The 17,421-nt window shown below is 49.1% G+C and overlaps 8 protein-coding genes across 9 annotated transcripts; 4 read left to right on the top strand and 4 right to left on the bottom strand.

The window, feature by feature from the left end:
• Nucleotides 1-529: 529 nt before the first annotated feature.
• FVEG_09282 (hypothetical protein) lies at nt 530-770 on the bottom strand (the record flags this gene model as incomplete). The annotated part of the gene is made up of 2 exons (XM_018898274.1): nt 530-583; nt 642-770. 2 exons carry the CDS (start codon nt 768-770, stop codon nt 530-532), a joined length of 183 nt encoding a protein of 60 aa, XP_018756123.1.
• Nucleotides 771-1,187: 417 nt separating this feature from the next.
• On the top strand, nt 1,188-2,755 carry FVEG_09283 (hypothetical protein). Its single transcript, XM_018898275.1, has 2 exons — nt 1,188-1,804; nt 1,854-2,755. Exons 1-2 carry the CDS (start codon nt 1,486-1,488, stop codon nt 2,330-2,332), a joined length of 798 nt encoding a protein of 265 aa, XP_018756124.1. The 5' UTR covers nt 1,188-1,485; the 3' UTR covers nt 2,333-2,755.
• A 1,476-nt stretch (nt 2,756-4,231) lies between these two features.
• FVEG_09284 (endo-1,3(4)-beta-glucanase) lies at nt 4,232-5,135 on the top strand (the record flags this gene model as incomplete). Its single annotated transcript, XM_018898276.1, has 2 exons — nt 4,232-4,993; nt 5,052-5,135. The coding sequence occupies 2 exons, from the start codon at nt 4,232-4,234 to the stop codon at nt 5,133-5,135; spliced, it is 846 nt and encodes a 281-aa protein (XP_018756125.1).
• Nucleotides 5,136-5,868: 733 nt separating this feature from the next.
• Nucleotides 5,869-8,454, bottom strand: FVEG_09285 (endoglucanase type K). Of its 2 annotated transcripts, XM_018898278.1 has the most exons (4): nt 8,354-8,454; nt 7,053-8,301; nt 6,365-7,004; nt 5,939-6,307 (listed from the first exon to the last, which is right to left on the bottom strand). In XM_018898278.1, exons 2-4 carry the CDS (start codon nt 7,379-7,381, stop codon nt 6,176-6,178), a joined length of 1,101 nt encoding a protein of 366 aa, XP_018756127.1. In that variant the 5' UTR covers nt 7,382-8,301; nt 8,354-8,454; the 3' UTR covers nt 5,939-6,175. The 2 variants fall into 2 exon arrangements, with proteins under 2 accessions (XP_018756126.1, XP_018756127.1); XM_018898277.1 differs by having other exon boundaries at nt 5,869-7,004.
• A 526-nt stretch (nt 8,455-8,980) lies between these two features.
• FVEG_09286 (DNA-directed RNA polymerase II subunit RPB2) lies at nt 8,981-13,487 on the top strand. The gene is made up of 3 exons (XM_018898279.1): nt 8,981-11,765; nt 11,812-13,040; nt 13,089-13,487. The coding sequence occupies exons 1-3, from the start codon at nt 9,345-9,347 to the stop codon at nt 13,249-13,251; spliced, it is 3,813 nt and encodes a 1,270-aa protein (XP_018756128.1). The 5' UTR covers nt 8,981-9,344; the 3' UTR covers nt 13,252-13,487.
• A 36-nt stretch (nt 13,488-13,523) lies between these two features.
• Nucleotides 13,524-13,850, bottom strand: FVEG_09287 (hypothetical protein; the record flags this gene model as incomplete). Its single annotated transcript, XM_018898280.1, has 2 exons — nt 13,524-13,685; nt 13,755-13,850. The coding sequence occupies 2 exons, from the start codon at nt 13,848-13,850 to the stop codon at nt 13,524-13,526; spliced, it is 258 nt and encodes an 85-aa protein (XP_018756129.1).
• Nucleotides 13,851-14,131: 281 nt separating this feature from the next.
• On the top strand, nt 14,132-15,786 carry FVEG_09288 (V-type ATPase, G subunit). Its single transcript, XM_018898281.1, has 6 exons — nt 14,132-14,297; nt 14,347-14,385; nt 14,444-14,477; nt 14,536-14,544; nt 14,603-14,703; nt 14,782-15,786. Exons 1-6 carry the CDS (start codon nt 14,295-14,297, stop codon nt 14,941-14,943), a joined length of 348 nt encoding a protein of 115 aa, XP_018756130.1. The 5' UTR covers nt 14,132-14,294; the 3' UTR covers nt 14,944-15,786.
• Nucleotides 15,000-17,118, bottom strand: FVEG_09289 (hypothetical protein). The gene is made up of 3 exons (XM_018898282.1): nt 16,958-17,118; nt 16,861-16,909; nt 15,000-16,807 (listed from the first exon to the last, which is right to left on the bottom strand). The coding sequence occupies exons 1-3, from the start codon at nt 16,982-16,984 to the stop codon at nt 15,129-15,131; spliced, it is 1,755 nt and encodes a 584-aa protein (XP_018756131.1). The 5' UTR covers nt 16,985-17,118; the 3' UTR covers nt 15,000-15,128.
• Between the last annotated feature and the right edge of the window lie 303 nt (nt 17,119-17,421).

Below are 17,421 nucleotides of genomic sequence, written 5' to 3' on the forward strand. Positions count from 1 at the left end.
GTCATGAATCTGGCAGCTGGAGACTGTGAGGCCATGGTCAAAGATGGCAGGAGCACCCTCGACTGATCGCATAACCCGGAGGGAAAGCGCGATGCTGATGAACATACCTACCAAGGGAGCAATGCACCGCAAGCCATATCCTCAAAAATAAGTGTCTCCAGTCTGTTGTGGTTAGCATAGCAATGACGAGTCCTCACAGAATACAACCCAACCTCAGGAGCCAAACAGGAGTAGGGGAGGCGTTTTATCATTTACAACCCCAACCATAACGGCTATGCCTATTTCTATGCAGCCCATATCATAATGCCCAAGTCAGGCACAGGCCAACCTTGAAATCCCATCGTGTCTAAACGTACACTGACGCCAACTAATGTACAAGTATTTCGATTACGTAGTTCATGAGGGATGTGCAATCCCTGCTCATGGCTTTTTTCCATCCTCTCCAAATTCTTGATCGAGTATGTTGCGGCGTCATTTACTGACTGTCCAGGAATCAGTTCGTGGTCATCGAGGCTCGCATCGGGTCAACTTACGGAGGCAGAAGGATCTCACCCCAAGAGCTAGACAAGAATGTCACAGCAGCCTATTCCCTTGATCAGCACTAATTCATCTTTGATTCAATATCACAAGACCAAACCTACACCAAAGATGGCAATGCTGCGGACGACAGCGGCGTTGTCGGGAGAGGTAAGAGCGTCATAGGTGGAGCCGATGAAGCCCTTGGGGGCACGGCGACCACGAGGCTCGACTTGGATGCGCTTGGGGCCCATTTTGATTATATATTCGGGTATGCGAAGTGTATCGGTTCGTGATGACTCTAAGTCGAGAGGAGAAGCGGTCGCGTGGTGGTGGTTGATCTGGTCGTCGAACTGGAACGAAAATTTCCGGTACAGCTCGTAATGAAGCTTTTCCACCGATAGCGCGATAGCGGCTAAAGTCACATGACGCGCGCTTGTGAGAAGCAACTTTGAAGTTCAAAGCCAACGAAAAGGATAAAATAAGAAAATTACTCAAATCATTTAATGTTAGATAAAGTATTGTAGAAGTCTCACATATCTCATCGACTTGTTATCTCATTTGTACTCAAGGTATCGAATGCTGGTCCAACTCCCAACTGCAAAAACCGAGTATGCACCGAATCCGGCAGTTACCCCACCATGACTGAGTATCGCCAACACCTTCGTCATCCTTATCGCGAGCTTATCTGAAATGTAAACGGAACCAGTCTCTTTGTCAACGGACAGTTATACAAACTTCATTTAATTCTTTCAGAAATAATACTCATATTCTTTCGAGTCTCACGTAGATACACCAAGATCCCTTTCAGTATATATTCACCCGTCTGTCCGTCGTTCTGGCGAAGAGGAGAGCATAAGCAACAGTGCTTCACTCTCATTGACCCCCGCCGCTCACTCTTTGTGCTTTCAACTCTCGACCTTGCACTCAGACACCAAAGCTTAATCACGTAAAATACGCATATTCGACATGGAATCGCCAGGCCCGGGTGGCTTCTTACCAGCACCAGCTGGTGCAAGTCTCCCATCTCCTGCACCTTCATCAGCGTCATCATTCTCAAACATCCAAGGTCTTCCTACACCGAGAACAAAAGCCCTGAAGCCCAACTCAAGTAAAGAGTTCATGGTGCGAAGGTATGCGGAGGAACAGCTCCTACTGGTAACACGGAAATATGTCAAGAAGTTTGGGAATCCAGAACCCGGCGATACCGTGGTGGGATACACTAGGTTTGGTGAAGTATGTCGAGATCTCGATAGCATCACCAATGTGTTGTGGAAATCAGGCACTCGTGAGTCGCTCAAATCTATGCATGGAAGCCGGGTACTAAGCATGGGCAGCATCCCTCCAAATACCCTTCTTATTACGTCTCACAAGTGACTTCACACGCTATGTCCGCTCATTCCCCCCAGCACCAAAAGCATCTTTCGCAATACTCCGCAAACTAGATCACTGCTTCGCGAGTCTACTTTCAGGCCAAGACATCGAAACTCACGAAACATTACCTGGTTTTGAGAACGGACTACGCGGCGGCATGACAACGACAGAAATGATCCGCTGCCGAAGTTTAGTAGATCAATGTCGCGTTTTGATGGTGGAAGTAATGCGAGATCCAGCAGAAGAAGACGAGGAAGAGGAAGAAGCAGAGACAGATACCGAGACAGAAGCGGAAGAACCTGGGATCAAGGGGTGGGGAGGCGTGGAGGACGACGATGAGATGATGCTACAGCTCGATGCGGCGCGGGTCTTTGAGAAAACGATTGTGCAGCTTAACGAGAGGCTTGGTGATCTGGAGCCATTGCAGATGTCTGCCGATTGAGGTGTTCTAAATACAGAAGCACTATATTCTGGAGATTCAGGTGCTGCGCTCAATGAGCTGAAGTGACTGGTTTCAGGCGTGATCATGCACAGATACGAGCTGAATGCCTTTGAACCGCACATCGTGTGGGGTGAGCATTGATCATGGTGGTTGCAGGACCGAGGTCTTGGGTCTTGTTTCGCGACGAGAGATGAACACTCTTCTATAATAACATGGGGACAATATAAAATATGATAAGGGTGGTAGATCAGTGGGGGATGAAGCGAATGACGCTGACACAGACGGTTGATTGTCAAGATCACGCGTGGTGTAAGATATCTGAATCGTGGCAAGTCTACGATGGATCAGTCATTTACAATCGACCACAAACCGAGAATTACTTCTGATTGACTTTCTCAAAGACAAGTGATAACGAAACGACCATTTACTTGACTACACGTTGTTGGGTTGGGCCGTGAGCTGTCAATTGAGGCTTTGACTGGCCTCACCTGTCAAATCGTGAAACACAGCGCGTCGGAAATTTAATTACCAGTTCTCGACACTACCAAAAAGCCAAGCCTCCACTGCCCTGAATATTTTGACTTTTCGGATCGTAGATCATGTTAATGATTGACAGTAGCATAAACTCTAACCGATTATCTCACGGTAGCCGAGATGCACTTTTCTCGAAATGGCAATGAACCATAACGATACGAATAACCGGTCATCTCTAAAAATGATAACTGAATCATTCAGTATTGACCTTTGAATGCATAAGATATGATCAAGATCAGACTGTGGCATGTCTAGCATGTCCTTGTTAGCCTCTCTCATCCCTGACACCTCCTTTCTTGAGCCGCGTAGGCTTCTTATCCTCGTTGGTTAATGATTCTCACGATTTTGTTTCATGTACCTGCCAAGATCCAAGCACCATCCATGTCCACCACCAGTAACCGCTCACCAACTCAGTACCTTATTTTCAGAAACAATTTCACAAAAGAAGAGAGTCTTCTTCTTTTCGGAGATGACCTTCTTGTCTGGTATGAATGGTCTGGGGTTCATATTGGTCGGCGAGAGCGAAAATGATATCCATATTTTTCTCTGAAGCCCCCTGGTTTTTATTTCCGATGGCACTAGTTAGCCCCGGTTCATACGCTGCCACGCACGTTTTTCTGTGAAGAAAGTTGTCTTGAGGTTGTTGATATTACACTATCTTGGATAGCATCAGGCATGAATGCGTTGTACAATACGAACTTGGCATATCGTGGTTGGTGGTGTATACTAGACAGCATCAACTCCAGCCTTGGCTTTAACTCATATCAAAACTCCTCTCAATAACAAATCAACTGCAGAGCCGAATCTTCAAAACATAGCGTCTTCCAACCCCTGCCCTCTCGTTTTGTGGCGTACCTATCCCGAAGTGCTAGCTCCATTCCCATAAACCCATCCAGTCATCCTTCTCCCGTCCCTGAACATCACCCGCCCGCCCAGCCTTTGATTCATGCATCACCTTTCTACTCCATGTTCTCCATGCCCCTTTGGGCAACTAAGCCCCGAGGTGAACAGGAAACATCCAGTCCTCACATCTCGTTTCTGTCTCCCCTAGCATGGAGAGGACTCCACTCATAAGAGCCGTATATATAGAACAATGCGCATGTAAACTCGTCTTGTCTTCTTCTGCTCCACACCGGTCTTTCTTTCTGTGTCTTGACGTTCTTTTCTGACCTCTTTGCTTTCGAGATACGTGTGTCTCAAGCTTCTTTCGTTCCTTTTATATACATCGCCTTCTCCGGTTTCACTCCTTTAGCCCTGGAGGCATAACATTCCTTACTCGTGACATTGGTTCTCGTCCACTCCTTTAGAATTCAGTATCAAAGACACATTTTACAGTTTCGATCAGTTCTCCATTCGACTTACACGATGCTCAACTTCATTCCCATCATCGCAGGCCTCGCCTCTCTGGTCTCAGCTACCAGCGCCCCAGCACGCCCCGATCTCAAACTCATCTGGAAAGACGAGTTTGCCGGGTGTCAAGGCTGCTCACCAAAGACGAGCAACTGGAACACTGCTCTCAACATCAACTCCAATAACGAACTCCAGACGTACTCCACCTCCAACAAGAACATCCAACTCTCCGGCGGTGACACCCTCCAGCTTGTTCCCTGGAAGGATGGGAAGGGCGAGTGGACTTCTGGACGTCTCGAGTCCAAGAAGGCTTTCCACGCAGACAAGAACAAAGCTCTTCGTGTAGAGGCTAGTATTCGCATGGGTGATTCAGCTCGTAAGCAGGGTATCTGGCCTGCCTTTTGGATGCTCGGCGATGCACTCCGCCACGGAACTGGATGGCCTCTTTGTGGCGAGATCGACATCTTCGAGAGAGTTAACGGCGACTTGACTGGCTTCGGTACTGTTCACTGTGGTCATGAGGGCGGTGGTCCTTGCAATGAGCCCGAGGGTCTTGGACAGCGGGTTACCATTCCGGATAACGAGTTCCATGCTTGGTCTGTGGTTATCGACCGACGGGCTAAGAGCTGGCAGGATGAGAAGATCACTTGGCTTCTCGATGGAGCGCCTTTCCACAGCATCACGGGCAAGACCCTCAACGATGAGGGAACTTGGGCTACTCTGGCTCATTCTCCAATGTACATTCTCCTCAACGTCGCCGTTGGCGGAACCTGGCCTGTAAGTTCCAACAATGTTAGTATTTCAGAGGTATCAGAAAACTAATTGTGTCATGCAGGGTAACCCTAACAAGGCCACCGAAGCCGGCTACAAGAACATGATGGAGGTCGCCTATGTCGCCGTCTACGAAACCACAAACTAGCTACCCAAGTAACTAGAAATTCTTCAAACTCATTACAAACTTCTTCTGCCAGTGTTTTCCTGGCACTTTCTTCTATTTCTTTTCACCTTCATCTATCTGAGGGTGAATGACTGTTGAGTGTCTTTGAGACTGGTCTCTCTGTTCGGCTCGGCGGTCGTTTGCTGGATTAAACCCAGCTTTGTCTTGTTTTCAGTTCCTCTGTCTGATGACTTGTGGATACTCAAAGGTCAAAATACCTACAGCGGATCAATTAGATAGGTATCTAGACAAAAACAAGACTCACGACGTTATGACACAAACTTACCCCCAACTCAACAATGTTACCTGTGCTTTGAAACCGAGTTAGACAATCTTTCACAATCATTTAAACTCTGTAGCATATTCATTGCTTTAAATTTACATACCCTACTACGGTAAACATCCTAAAGACAAGCTTTTGGGGATAGGTTCTAGTGGCATAAGAGCCAGGTTCATTTATCAATACCCCGTTTCCACGGGATATTGGGGAACTAGACACCCTTTACGCAGCAAGAAGACTTGTGATAGTAGGTCGAATTTCTAGAATTACCTGGTCTAAAAGCCTGCTAAGGTATGTATGCAAAACTTACCAAGTCCTTTTCTCCTTATGGTCCTTTGTTTCCTTGATTTCCTGGGCTACCTCTAGCTAAGTAATGGATAGCATCGAAAAGGCCATCTGGGTAGAAATGTCGAGGTATTATTGTCATCGTCTTTGAAGAACGGATGCCATACTTAATGCTCTATTCCACAACTTGTTCACTTGCTCACTCTGAAGGAACGTTATGACGAAGGGCGTTATGGAGGCAACTATGTCATATTGAACAAGCCTGCCAAGTCTTATAGCCAATTGTCGCTGACAAGAGGCTATTTATGTGTCTAAATATATACAATGAAGATCTAATATGTACAACAAGGGTCGAATACCTGGTCCAGGATGCCATGCTATACAATGACAAGCTGCTCATGAGAGGATCCCTTCTGAGACGTTTTATGGTCTCTCCCGAAACTGATGGATCTACCATTTAGTTGGGGACGCATTGAGAGTAGTACTCGTTCTGCTTGACACACTTGCTTCCAGTAGCGCAAGCGAGGTTGCCGTTGGGATAAGCGGACTTGGAACCGCCACACTGGTAATAAGCAGGGACAACAGACGCCTTGGCGGTAGCGTCAGTCTTGGCCGGGCAGCTTCCTCGGGTTTTGGTTCCACGGACCTTCTGGGTTGTCTTGGGCTTGTTGATAGGCTGAGCGGGCTTGGTGGCAGCAGGCTTGGTGGCGACGGGCTTGTCGGTCTGAGGCTTCGCAGCGGGCTTGGTAGAGGTGGGCTTCTCGGCGGGCTTAGTGGGCTCGGGCTGAGCGGCAGTCTTGGTGGAGGACTTCTGGACAACAGGGGCGGAATCCTTGGTCTTCTGGGGCTGAGCGGCAGCAGCAGCGGAGGTGGTCTTCTTAGCGGAGCTGGAGGCCTGGGGCTTGCTGGCCGAGGTATCACCCTTGAAGGCAGGGAAGCTGGAGTCGTCGTCACGCTTGCATCCACTGATGTCGAGGAGAGCCTTGGGGCACTGGACCTGCTCGAAGGTGAAGTCAGGGTTGTCGGCGTTCTCGAACCAGTCGAATCGCCAGTGGCAGCCGTCCTTGAGAAGTTCGGGGAAACTATCACACTCGCTTCGGGAGGAGATACCGCCGTACTGAGCACCGCCGAGAGCCTTGCCGAACTCAGAGGTGCAGCCGTCGAAGATACCGACACCACCGCCGGGCATCATGAGATCGAAGTGGTTGTCGCCGAGGTCACCTCCAGTGTTGGTGGACTGGACGATCATCTTCTTGCCCTTGACGGGACCAGTAGTGAAGGTCAAACTAGAAGAGTCAGCATGTTGTAAAGATCTATATGTGTGAGAGACTGACGCATAGCAAGCACAGCACCAGCTGGCCTCGGAGCCACCGGAGAGCTTGGTAGCAGCGAAACCATAGGCAAGCTCATCGTTGACAGCCCAAGGAGAGTAATTGGTGCAAGCATAAGCAGAACCACCGCCCTCACAACCGTTGACGGCGTTGGTGTTGGAGATGGGGTTGTCGTTCTTGTCACAAGTCAAAGCAGGGGCATTGACAGCAGCCTTTCCACTCCAAGAGCAAGAAGGCTTGCAGCAATCCCAGTATCGAGTAGAGTGGCCGCTTCCAGAAGCAGCACTCACGGCGAGAGGGCCGGCCAGGGCGAGAAGAGTGTAAGATCGCATTGTTGCAAAAGTTGTTTTGTTTAAAGAGTGACTGTTTTGAAAGAGAGTGTATGTAACTCTAAAGAATGAATGAAGTGAATGAATGAATGAGAAGGCAGTGCTCGAGTGTCCAGTAACCAGAACATCGGGACGCAGACCTCATCTTATATACAACCGCCCAACCCTCACTCCCGCGCAAACTCAACTCCCGCGTATTCAGCCTATGCTGCGCCATGAAACTATCAGATATCATGAGCACATTTCGTCCAAGTGGTCAGTTAGTCTAGCTCAAACTAGCGCAGGTACAAATTCAAGGATCACCAAAAGTCAAGATGACAAGCTGATGGTGGTGCAATGATTGGACCCCGTCAGCATATCGATGCAGGTCGGGAACGGGAAACAGATCCTCCACTAATAAGACGTCTAGGAGCTGGTCTGACGGACAAGGGACGGCAAGGCTGGACCGAACGAGTGAGAAATGAAGTCTAGGAGACTTTGGTTTCAGGAACAGCTGTGGGGAAATTGACAACGGTTTTCGGCCGTGTCTCCCGAGATTGGGCCCGAGAGGCAGGGATAGAGAGTGAAGCAGACAAAGGTGATGGTTCTAGAAGTGGTAAAGGCTGACTGCACGATACAGGTGGTTAATAAGAAGCGATGCCGTTTATACCGTAGACGCTGGAAATGAGATGAGAACTCCTTCTAGAATCCTCTGGTGGTTTAGCGCTGAGGGGACCGCCGTTGGTGTAAGTGGCCCCTGGGATATGGGTGATGGGTGAGCTACTGTAGAGTTGCCGGATGGAACGTTGACGCGAATCGCGCGCCAAGAGGTGAAACAGATAGACTTTGAGATGGCGGATGCGACGGATCGTCGGCACTTTTAAGCACTTATTATGAAGCCGCGATGGCTTCAAGTTGCGGTGCAGTCAAAGTAAGTAAGGGCCCTATTTATCTTAGCTCCGGGGTCAATATTGATTAGGACCAATGTATAAATACTGAGCGTGGTAGAAGAGCATATGCCGATGTGCTTCTTGGGTTCCAATCTATGTCAATTTGCAGTGAGGTTCTGATTGACTCTGCTGGGTGTACCATAAACTTAGTGCATTAGTTTATCTGTCTAGAGTGAACTCTATGTTGTCGTAGTGCTAACACTACAGTCTTAACTTTATTTTTGTAATATTGGACCTGGTAGCCTGGTTGATGGATTGGATGTTCCTGTCGTAATCCTTCCATAGCAACTCACCCTGTATCTCGGAGATTAACCTCGCGATTTCCAACTCCTATATACTAGTAAGTTACCGCATTCGAGATGATGCTGAGATCGACGCCTGAACTGAATAACCACAGAAAGGTACAACTTCTCTTTCTATTCATGTACAAGGTAATTGCAGAGCTGGTTCGGGAGAATATGAGCTGTTTCGCCAGAATCTGGCTACCCTAGACCAATGGTCCGAAAATAGTCTTTGTGTCAAGTCCCGCGGGCATGGGTCAAAAATTTGAATGAGACACAGCCACAGAGTTAGGGCGATGGACGCCACACATCAGCCACTCTGGACCATCAAGGATTACTCATCAACGTGGCGCTCCCTCCATTGACCTAACCACATTAGTAGTAGCGCATTCTGGGCGCGTCTCGTCGCCTCAACCTCAGGCTCCTGAATGCTTAGTGAGGATTCATTGTAACAAATTCATCACCTCTCCACCACGACCCTTGACCTCGCGCATTCTTCAACATCGCTCTATCTCCTGGCTTGAGATTCCTGTCGACCTGTCCAACTCATCGGCAGATGCTCACGGGGTGCATCAGGCGCCAGGTCCAAAACTGACCGCCCTGACTTCGCTGTCGTAGCTCCTTTGTCCTTTGAATAATTTCGACGCAACTGCCTAACGGGCGCAATCCATCGATTTGAGCAGCAATACCTTGTCGCTAACCTTTTAATACCCCGAGAACTCGATCACTGTATTTATAGCGACAAACACCGACACCATGGACGACTACGAGAACGAATCCGACTACGATTATGGCTACGATGAGGGTATCACTCCCGAGGACTGCTGGACCGTAATCTCGTCCTTCTTCGAGACAAAGGGCCTTGCATCGCAACAGACCGACTCCTTTGATGAGTTCACCCAGACAATGGTGCAGGATCTCGTCAACGAGTACTCCACCATCACCCTCGACCAGCACAACCCTCCTGCGCCTCCTGGAGTCAACATCGCTTTGCGACGATATGAGATCAAGTTTGGGAGCGTCATGGTGTCACGTCCCTCTATGAGCGAGACTGATGGAACTGTGACCAACCTCCTACCTTACGAATGTCGTGACCGCAACCTCACCTACGCCGCACCGACCTACCTCAAGATCACCAAGAAAGTCTCCGTCGCAGTCGACAAGGAGGTCCCTTTGCACGAGATGGACGACGAGCAGCAGGCCGAGTACAAGCGAACCGGCGAAAACCCCACAAAGTTGGTTTGGGAAGTTGAGGAGGATGCTGGAAGCATAAAAGCTGAGGATGAGCCCTCGGAGATGATCTTTATCGGAAAGATGCCCATCATGGTCAAGTCCAAGATTTGCCATCTGAGCAGCCATTCTGACGAAGACCTCTTCATGCTCAATGAATGTCCTTATGATCAGGGCGGTTACTTCGTTATCAACGGTAGTGAGAAGGTCCTGATCGCCCAGGAACGTTCTGCCGCCAACATCGTTCAAGTCTTCAAGAAGGCCCAACCTAGTCCTTTCACCTACACTGCTGAAATCCGCAGTGCTCTTGAGAAGGGTTCTCGTCTTATCTCTAGTCTTACGATGAAGCTCTACGGCAAGGGAGATTCCGCACGAGGTGGTTTTGGCCAGACTATCCAGGCTACTCTGCCTTTCGTAAAGGCAGATCTCCCTGTTGCTATCGTCTTCCGAGCTCTTGGTGTTGTGTCCGATGAAGATATCTTGAATCACATTTGCTACGACCGCAACGATAGCCAGATGCTGGAAATGCTTCGCCCTTGTATTGAGGAGGCTTTCTGTGTCCAGGACCGAGAAGTTGCTCTTGACTTTATCGGAAAGCGTGGAAACAGAGATCAGGCTAGTCTCGGTCGCGAGAAGCGTGTTCGAGTTGCAAAGGATATTCTCCAGAAAGAGACCCTTCCTCACATCTCCCAGTCAGAGGGTAGTGAGACACGTAAGGCCTTCTTTTTGGGTTACATGGTGCACAAGCTTCTGCAGTGTGCTCTTGGACGTCGTGAGCCCGATGATCGCGATCACTTTGGCAAGAAGCGACTTGATTTGGCCGGCCCTCTACTGGCGAAGCTCTTCCGTGGTATCATTCGAAGGATAAACACTGAGCTCTCCAACTACCTCAAGCGATGTGTTGAGAGCAACCGAAACTTCAACTTGACTGTCGCCATCAAGCCATCAACGCTTTCCAATGGTCTCAAGTACTCTTTGGCCACTGGTAACTGGGGTGATCAGAAGAAGGCAGCAAGCTCGACAGCTGGTGTCTCTCAGGTGTTGAACAGATACACCTTTGCTTCTACCCTTTCACATTTGCGCCGAACCAATACTCCCATTGGACGAGATGGTAAATTGGCCAAGCCTCGACAGCTTCACAACACTCATTGGGGTTTGGTGTGTCCCGCCGAAACGCCTGAGGGTCAAGCTTGTGGTCTGGTCAAGAACTTGTCTCTGATGTGTTATGTCAGTGTCGGCTCTCCTGCCGAACCTCTCATTGAATTCATGATCAACAGAGGTATGGAAGTCGTTGAAGAGTACGAGCCGACAAGATATCCCCACGCTACAAAGATTTTCGTCAACGGTAGCTGGGTTGGTGTTCACGCCGACCCCAAGCATCTTGTGAATCAGGTTTTGGACACAAGACGAAAGTCGTACGTTCAATTCGAAGTATCACTTGTTCGTGATATCCGAGACCGCGAATTCAAGATCTTCTCAGATGCTGGTCGTGTCATGAGACCCGTCTTCACAGTCCACCAGGAGGATGACTATGAGAACAACATCACCAAAGGACAACTAGTGTTGACAAAGGAACATGTCAATAGGCTAGCCCAGGAGCAGGCAGAGCCACCGGCCAACCCCGAGGACAAGTTTGGATGGGATGGCTTGATTCGCGAAGGAGCTGTCGAGTATCTCGACGCTGAGGAAGAAGAGACAGCCATGATTTGCATGACGCCAGAGGATCTCGAACTTTACCGTGAACAGAAGAATGATGAAGCTACACTCACGGAAGAAGAGAAACGGGCCAAGGCAGAGGCAGAGAAGAGGGAACAGGAAGAGGACCGCAACAAGCGATTGAAGACAAAGGTCAACCCCACAACTCACATGTACACACATTGTGAGATTCACCCCAGTATGATTCTCGGTATTTGTGCCAGTATCATTCCTTTCCCCGATCACAACCAGGTATGTATGTCCTTTGACCATTGATGGACTCAACTGACAGCAGCAGTCTCCTCGTAACACCTACCAATCTGCTATGGGTAAACAAGCCATGGGTTTCTTCTTGACAAATTACTCCCGCCGCATGGACACCATGGCCAACATTCTCTACTACCCTCAAAAGCCTCTCGCCACTACCCGATCCATGGAGTTCCTCAAGTTCCGTGAATTGCCAGCTGGTCAAAATGCCATTGTCGCAATTGCTTGCTACTCAGGTTACAACCAGGAAGATTCCGTCATTATGAACCAGAGTAGTATTGATCGAGGTCTGTTCCGAAGTCTGTTCTTCCGATCGTACTCAGATCAAGAGAAGAAGGTCGGCCTTAACTACACTGAAATCTTTGAGAAGCCTTTCCAGCAGACAACACTTCGCATGAAGCATGGAACATACGACAAGCTTGATGAGGATGGTATCGTGGCACCTGGTGTCCGTGTGTCAGGTGAAGATATCATTATCGGCAAGACTGCACCCATCGACCAAGAAAACCAGGACCTTGGCACAAGAACTCAGTCGCATCAACGTCGTGATATCTCGACACCACTGCGAAGTACTGAGAACGGTATCGTTGATCAAGTCATTCTGACAGTCAACGCCGACAACGTCAAGTACGTCAAGGTTCGAGTGCGAACCACCAAGATTCCTCAAATTGGTGACAAGTTCGCTTCTCGTCACGGTCAAAAGGGTACAATCGGTGTTACATATCGACAGGAGGATATGCCTTTCAGCCGAGAAGGTCTTACTCCTGATATCATTATCAACCCTCACGCCATTCCGTCGCGAATGACAATTGCCCATTTGATTGAGTGTCTTCTTAGTAAGGTTTCAACGCTGGAAGGTATGGAGGGTGACGCTACACCATTCACTGATGTTACAGTCGATTCAGTCTCAGAACTTCTGAGGAAGCACGGCTACCAATCTCGAGGTTTCGAGGTCATGTACAATGGCCACACTGGACGAAAGCTGCGTGCCCAGGTGTTCTTCGGACCTACCTACTACCAGCGTCTCCGTCACATGGTGGACGACAAGATTCACGCTCGTGCTCGTGGACCAGTCCAGATCATGACCCGACAACCTGTCGAGGGTCGTGCTCGTGATGGTGGTCTCCGATTCGGAGAAATGGAACGTGATTGTATGATTGCTCATGGTGCCGCTGCTTTCCTGAAGGAGCGTCTGTTTGAGGTGTCGGATGCTTTCCGTGTCCACGTCTGCGAGATTTGTGGACTCATGACACCAATTGCGTAAGTTGTCCCTACAAATACCCATGAATAAGAGCTAACATGCTTTAGAAACCTTTCCAAACAGTCATTCGAATGCCGACCTTGCAAGAACAAGACCAAGATCGCGCAAATCCATATTCCCTACGCTGCCAAGTTGCTCTTCCAGGAGCTGCAGGCCATGAACATCGCTGCAAGAATGTTTACCAACAGATCTGGAGTTTCAAACCGATAGTTTAGATTGCCTACGAAAAAAAGATTGACGATGCTTAAAATATCGGAGAGGGAAAGCTTTGGCAGCGCTGCAAGACAGGATCAGCTTGCCTGAGCTTTGTAATGTTTTGGGGAGGTTCATCATGTATAAAATAGCCAATTCGTTAGGAAATATAGCAAAAAACAACGAAATGCATTGATGCAACAAAATTCTTTAATGGCGCCGTAGTCGCTAGAGAGGAGTATGATGATATTACACTTTTTTCCAATTCACTTTTCCCGCCGTTCTTTGTGTTATCGATTCGGTAGATCTTTCTCCGCCGCTGCTATCGAGTCGTGCACTGTTTGCTCGCGCTTGTATTCTGCTTCGAGCTGCTTCTGTAAGTCAAAGTCCAATTGTCTTTCTCGCTTGATTCGTTGCTGTTCCATATCTCGAACGACGCCCTCGTGCATGGCCTACGATCATGGTTAGTTCAGAGTTCCGAGAGATGGATTGGAGGAGCAATTGGGAAGTGGCAAACGTACGGCTCGTTCGAACTTTTGCTGGAAATGTACGGCGACAATTGTGGTGACTGTGAGGAGCGATGTACCCATTAGGGTGAGCTTTGATGCTCGAGACATGGTGCCTCAGATCTTCTTCGGGCCGGAAACGATGGATTTGTAGAGCGCCAGAGAGGTTGGTCGGTTTGCGACAGGCCAATTGACCCAAATAAAGACAATTCGAGTATAATATTTCCTGGGAAAGATTATGATCAAGTCGCAAAAGAAGGGACTTTGTCAGCCCATCATGTTTCAAGCGCACAGCGTTTCTGGCGCTTCCCACACGCGCTAAGCGCTGTAGCTCCCCCCCAAACAAGTAACGTACCTTACCTAGCGGCACCTGCGAATCAGCTGCCTGAGCTCAGCACCCGACGTAATCCTCCACCAAGTGCTTGTATGTAACCATTCGCAACACCAACTCCCATCAACAACGACGCCATCACCAACACCCCTCAAACCTGATAACACGATACTTGTCCCCCACCGAATCGATCGCTTTATCGTCACGTTTGATACTACGACATCATGGTTAGATGCTTCACGAATAGGAGGGAGAACGACGGCTAATCAATCGTAGTCTGCCCAGAACTCAGCTGGTATTCAACAGCTGCTCAACGTATGCTGCATCGAGCGCTTTTACTGCCATCGAACGGGAAACTAATCTGTGATGTCAGGCTGAGCAAGATGCTTCCAAGATTGTCCAGAAAGGTGCGCTACAACTTCATCTCCCCTCCTTGTTTATAGCTTAACTAACAACGCTATCCAGCCCGAGAATGTAAGCGCCATTTCCTCACGAACCGATGAATTACCTATCTAATAGCACCGAACGATAGACCGTACCAAGCGCGTCAGGGAAGCTCGCGATGAGGCCAAGCAAGAGATAGCCGACTACAAGGCCAAGAAGGAAGAAGAATATAAGAAATTCGAGGCCGAGGTACGATACCCCCCCAAAAGATACACCGTCCATCTGCGGTCTACCTCAACGATGGGAATAATACTGATGGTTGTACAGCACAGCAAGGGTAACGAGCAAGCCGAGGCCGAAGCCAACCAGGAAGCCGAGAAGCAAATCAAGAGCATCCAGGAGGCTGGCAAGAAGGGACAAGCTCAGGTCATCAAGAACCTCCTCAGCGCCGTCTTCGACGTCAACCCCGTCCCCCCAAACAAGTCCTGAACGACGGGAGCACCGCGCACACATGTTTATAATTACGAGCGTTTCAGCTTGACACAGCACGAGAGGAGATGCAAATAGACGAGGAGGATTTGTGTTACAAAGACCAAATTGCGTGGTCCCGCCCTGCCAGCGTTTTTCCCTTTCTAAAAGGAAAACGTACATCTTGAATTATTAAAGTTATTTTTCTACTGGACAAACTCTGCTAGAGTGCTCAACATGTCCCTCAGATCCTGGTTCTCCTCCGTGGTGTCTAGAGCGTCTAGCTGCTCCTTTAGTGTACGGCCGATTACAGAGACCTTTTCGTCGCGCTCGGCGAGGATTTGTCTGATCTTGCGTGCTGCTCCTGTGTCTTCTGCTACTAACCACGCGAGAACTGTATCGATGGTCTGTAGTGTGAAGAGACCGGCGTCGATTCTCCGCGATAGCCATTCTAGCTCTGCTGCTTCACGGTCATCTTCTGAAGTAGTGGCTTTCTCAGCGTCATTTTGCTGCTCTGCTAGTGAAATGCGAGCGACGTAGTCTCGTCGGAATTTGATGAGTTTGGAGATCTTTTCGTAGTCCTTTTCCACAAACTTGGCTAGTGTTCGTATCCTCTCCGCGGAATTAGCTGGTAGGAGGCGTAGCATTGAGGCGAAGATCTCGACCAGATGTTCTGCTAAGCGATGATCTTGCGTCTTCATGAAGAGGGTAAAAAGACCCTTGAGACCACCGGCCTCGACAATCTTTTTACAGACGTCTACACCGGCGATACCGCCTGCAGCGTGGTTGAGGAGACGAAGAGCAGGTGGTTTGCTCTTCTTTCCCTCTTTGAGCATGATAAGACAGAGTTCTACACCTTCTGCGTCGATGAATTTTGTCTTTCCTGCAGCTTCATCTGCTAGGCATGTTAGGGATGCGAATATGTTCTCCATGTACTCTTCTTCATCGCCGCCCTTGTCGGGATCGCGTCGTCGGTAGGGAGCGATGAGCTGGAGAAGCAAGTCGACGGCATCGAGGTCTATGAGTTTCGTGCGGTTTGCGACGGACATTTGGGCGAGGATGGCTAGGATTTCTGCAGCGTATTGCTTGTTTTGGGAGACAGTGTCTTCCTTTCGTTGGATGCGTTGGAGGAGCCATTGTAAAAGCTTCTCATCTTCTCCAACGCGCTCAGCGACTGATTGTCGGGAGCACAAGTTCTCGATGAGTCCTAGGGCATGGTAGATACCGTTGCGATCTGATTCATCATCCTCGTTCAGGCGTGAGAAGTTGGAGACCAGTAAACTGAGGAGATCTGCCTCCATCATGGCATCTACCAGCACATTCCACTGCTCATCCTCCGCCGCGACGTCTTCGTCTGTCAACTCGCCCATAATCTCGATCGCATCGATGGCAATATCGGTGTTCTCGTGCGCCAGCAGACCGACAACACTAGCTACGCACTCTAGCTTGACGAACTCAGGGTACAGTTCAGGATGTTCAGACAGCAGCGACAGCCCCTTGATGTCGGCATCTAGATCAGCCTCACTGCCAATAAACTTCTGCGGTTGGTCTTCGAACTTGGCACGAAGCTCGGCGTTCTTGTTGATGTGCCTCTCCAGGTTGGTTAGCGTTTTTCGCAACCATGCTACATCGATCTTTTCAGGCGCTTGGCCAGCATCGGCTTCCTCTACGTAATCGAGGATCTCTGATTCTTGTTTTGTGATACCACCGCCGAAGAAGCGACCTTCGTCATCGTCGGGAGGTAGGTCGGGACCGAAATCTTCGTCGTCGGTGGGAGGAGGTGCTGGGCCAGCTTCCATGTCTTCGTCTTCGTCTGGCGCATCCTTGACTTGGGCATGGCGATTCGAGCCGTTGGCGTTTATCTTTGCTGATTTGTAGATCTCATCTAGAGATTGTAAGTAAAAGTTCGAGGCGAGGAAATGTTTAGTTGGGGCTTACTTGGATCTCGAATGGGATCAAGCTTGCGTTTCCCCGAAATGCCTGAGCTCTAGAATTTGTTAGGCGGTATTGAACTTGGAGATTGAAGTAAACAAACCTTGAAAATATCATCAACGCTCGCCATGGCAAAAAACAATTGAGATACGGAGCGAAAGAAATACTAGAATTCGTGTTCGATATTGGTAGGTGATCAAATTATCCGTTCGCGATCGGCGATACCTTTCAGCGGCGCGCTCAAGCTGGAGCTGATGATGTCTGATGTCGGTTACAATTCTTACATAAGGCAACGAAACGCGCTAAAACTGAAGCACGACAGCGTCGTCCAGGGGGTCCAGGGTGATTCCGCACAGTGCTCCCGCTAAGGCAAGGGCCTTAGGGGATAAGAAAACACCGAACCTTGATATAAGGTACTAAAATAAATCGAGCAAAGAGTCCACTAAACCTCGGCTAGATTTGCCTAAGTATTTTCATCACCTAGTGGTAAAGTCCTGAGTTTTCTTCCCTCCGTTAGGGATCAAAGGGTTAGACACGCGGCACACACAGGCCAGGCAGGACACCTAG

Source organism: Fusarium verticillioides, chromosome 5, assembly GCF_000149555.1.
Source record: "Fusarium verticillioides 7600 chromosome 5, whole genome shotgun sequence".
NCBI classification, from domain to species: domain Eukaryota; kingdom Fungi; phylum Ascomycota; class Sordariomycetes; order Hypocreales; family Nectriaceae; genus Fusarium; species Fusarium verticillioides.

Excerpts from the sequence above, each read along its gene's own strand:
- FVEG_09283 (XM_018898275.1), top strand. The coding sequence starts at position 1,486 with ATGGAATCGCCAGGCCCGGGTGGCTTCTTACCAGCACCAGCTGGTGCA. Across the intron at positions 1,805-1,853 it reads GTTGTGGAAATCAGGCACTC|CATCCCTCCAAATACCCTTC; the intron begins GTGAGTCGCTCA and ends AAGCATGGGCAG.
- FVEG_09285 (XM_018898277.1), bottom strand. The coding sequence starts at position 7,381 with ATGCGATCTTACACTCTTCTCGCCCTGGCCGGCCCTCTCGCCGTGAGT. Across the intron at positions 7,005-7,052 it reads TGGTGCTGTGCTTGCTATGC|TTTGACCTTCACTACTGGTC; the intron begins GTCAGTCTCTCA and ends TGACTCTTCTAG.
- FVEG_09286 (XM_018898279.1), top strand. The coding sequence starts at position 9,345 with ATGGACGACTACGAGAACGAATCCGACTACGATTATGGCTACGATGAG. Across the intron at positions 11,766-11,811 it reads CTTTCCCCGATCACAACCAG|TCTCCTCGTAACACCTACCA; the intron begins GTATGTATGTCC and ends TGACAGCAGCAG. Across the intron at positions 13,041-13,088 it reads GGACTCATGACACCAATTGC|AAACCTTTCCAAACAGTCAT; the intron begins GTAAGTTGTCCC and ends AACATGCTTTAG.
- FVEG_09288 (XM_018898281.1), top strand. Across the intron at positions 14,386-14,443 it reads GTATTCAACAGCTGCTCAAC|GCTGAGCAAGATGCTTCCAA; the intron begins GTATGCTGCATC and ends CTGTGATGTCAG. Across the intron at positions 14,704-14,781 it reads ATAAGAAATTCGAGGCCGAG|CACAGCAAGGGTAACGAGCA; the intron begins GTACGATACCCC and ends ATGGTTGTACAG.
- FVEG_09289 (XM_018898282.1), bottom strand. The coding sequence starts at position 16,984 with ATGGCGAGCGTTGATGATATTTTCAAG. Across the intron at positions 16,910-16,957 it reads GCGTTGATGATATTTTCAAG|AGCTCAGGCATTTCGGGGAA; the intron begins GTTTGTTTACTT and ends AACAAATTCTAG. Across the intron at positions 16,808-16,860 it reads TGATCCCATTCGAGATCCAA|ATGAGATCTACAAATCAGCA; the intron begins GTAAGCCCCAAC and ends TACAATCTCTAG.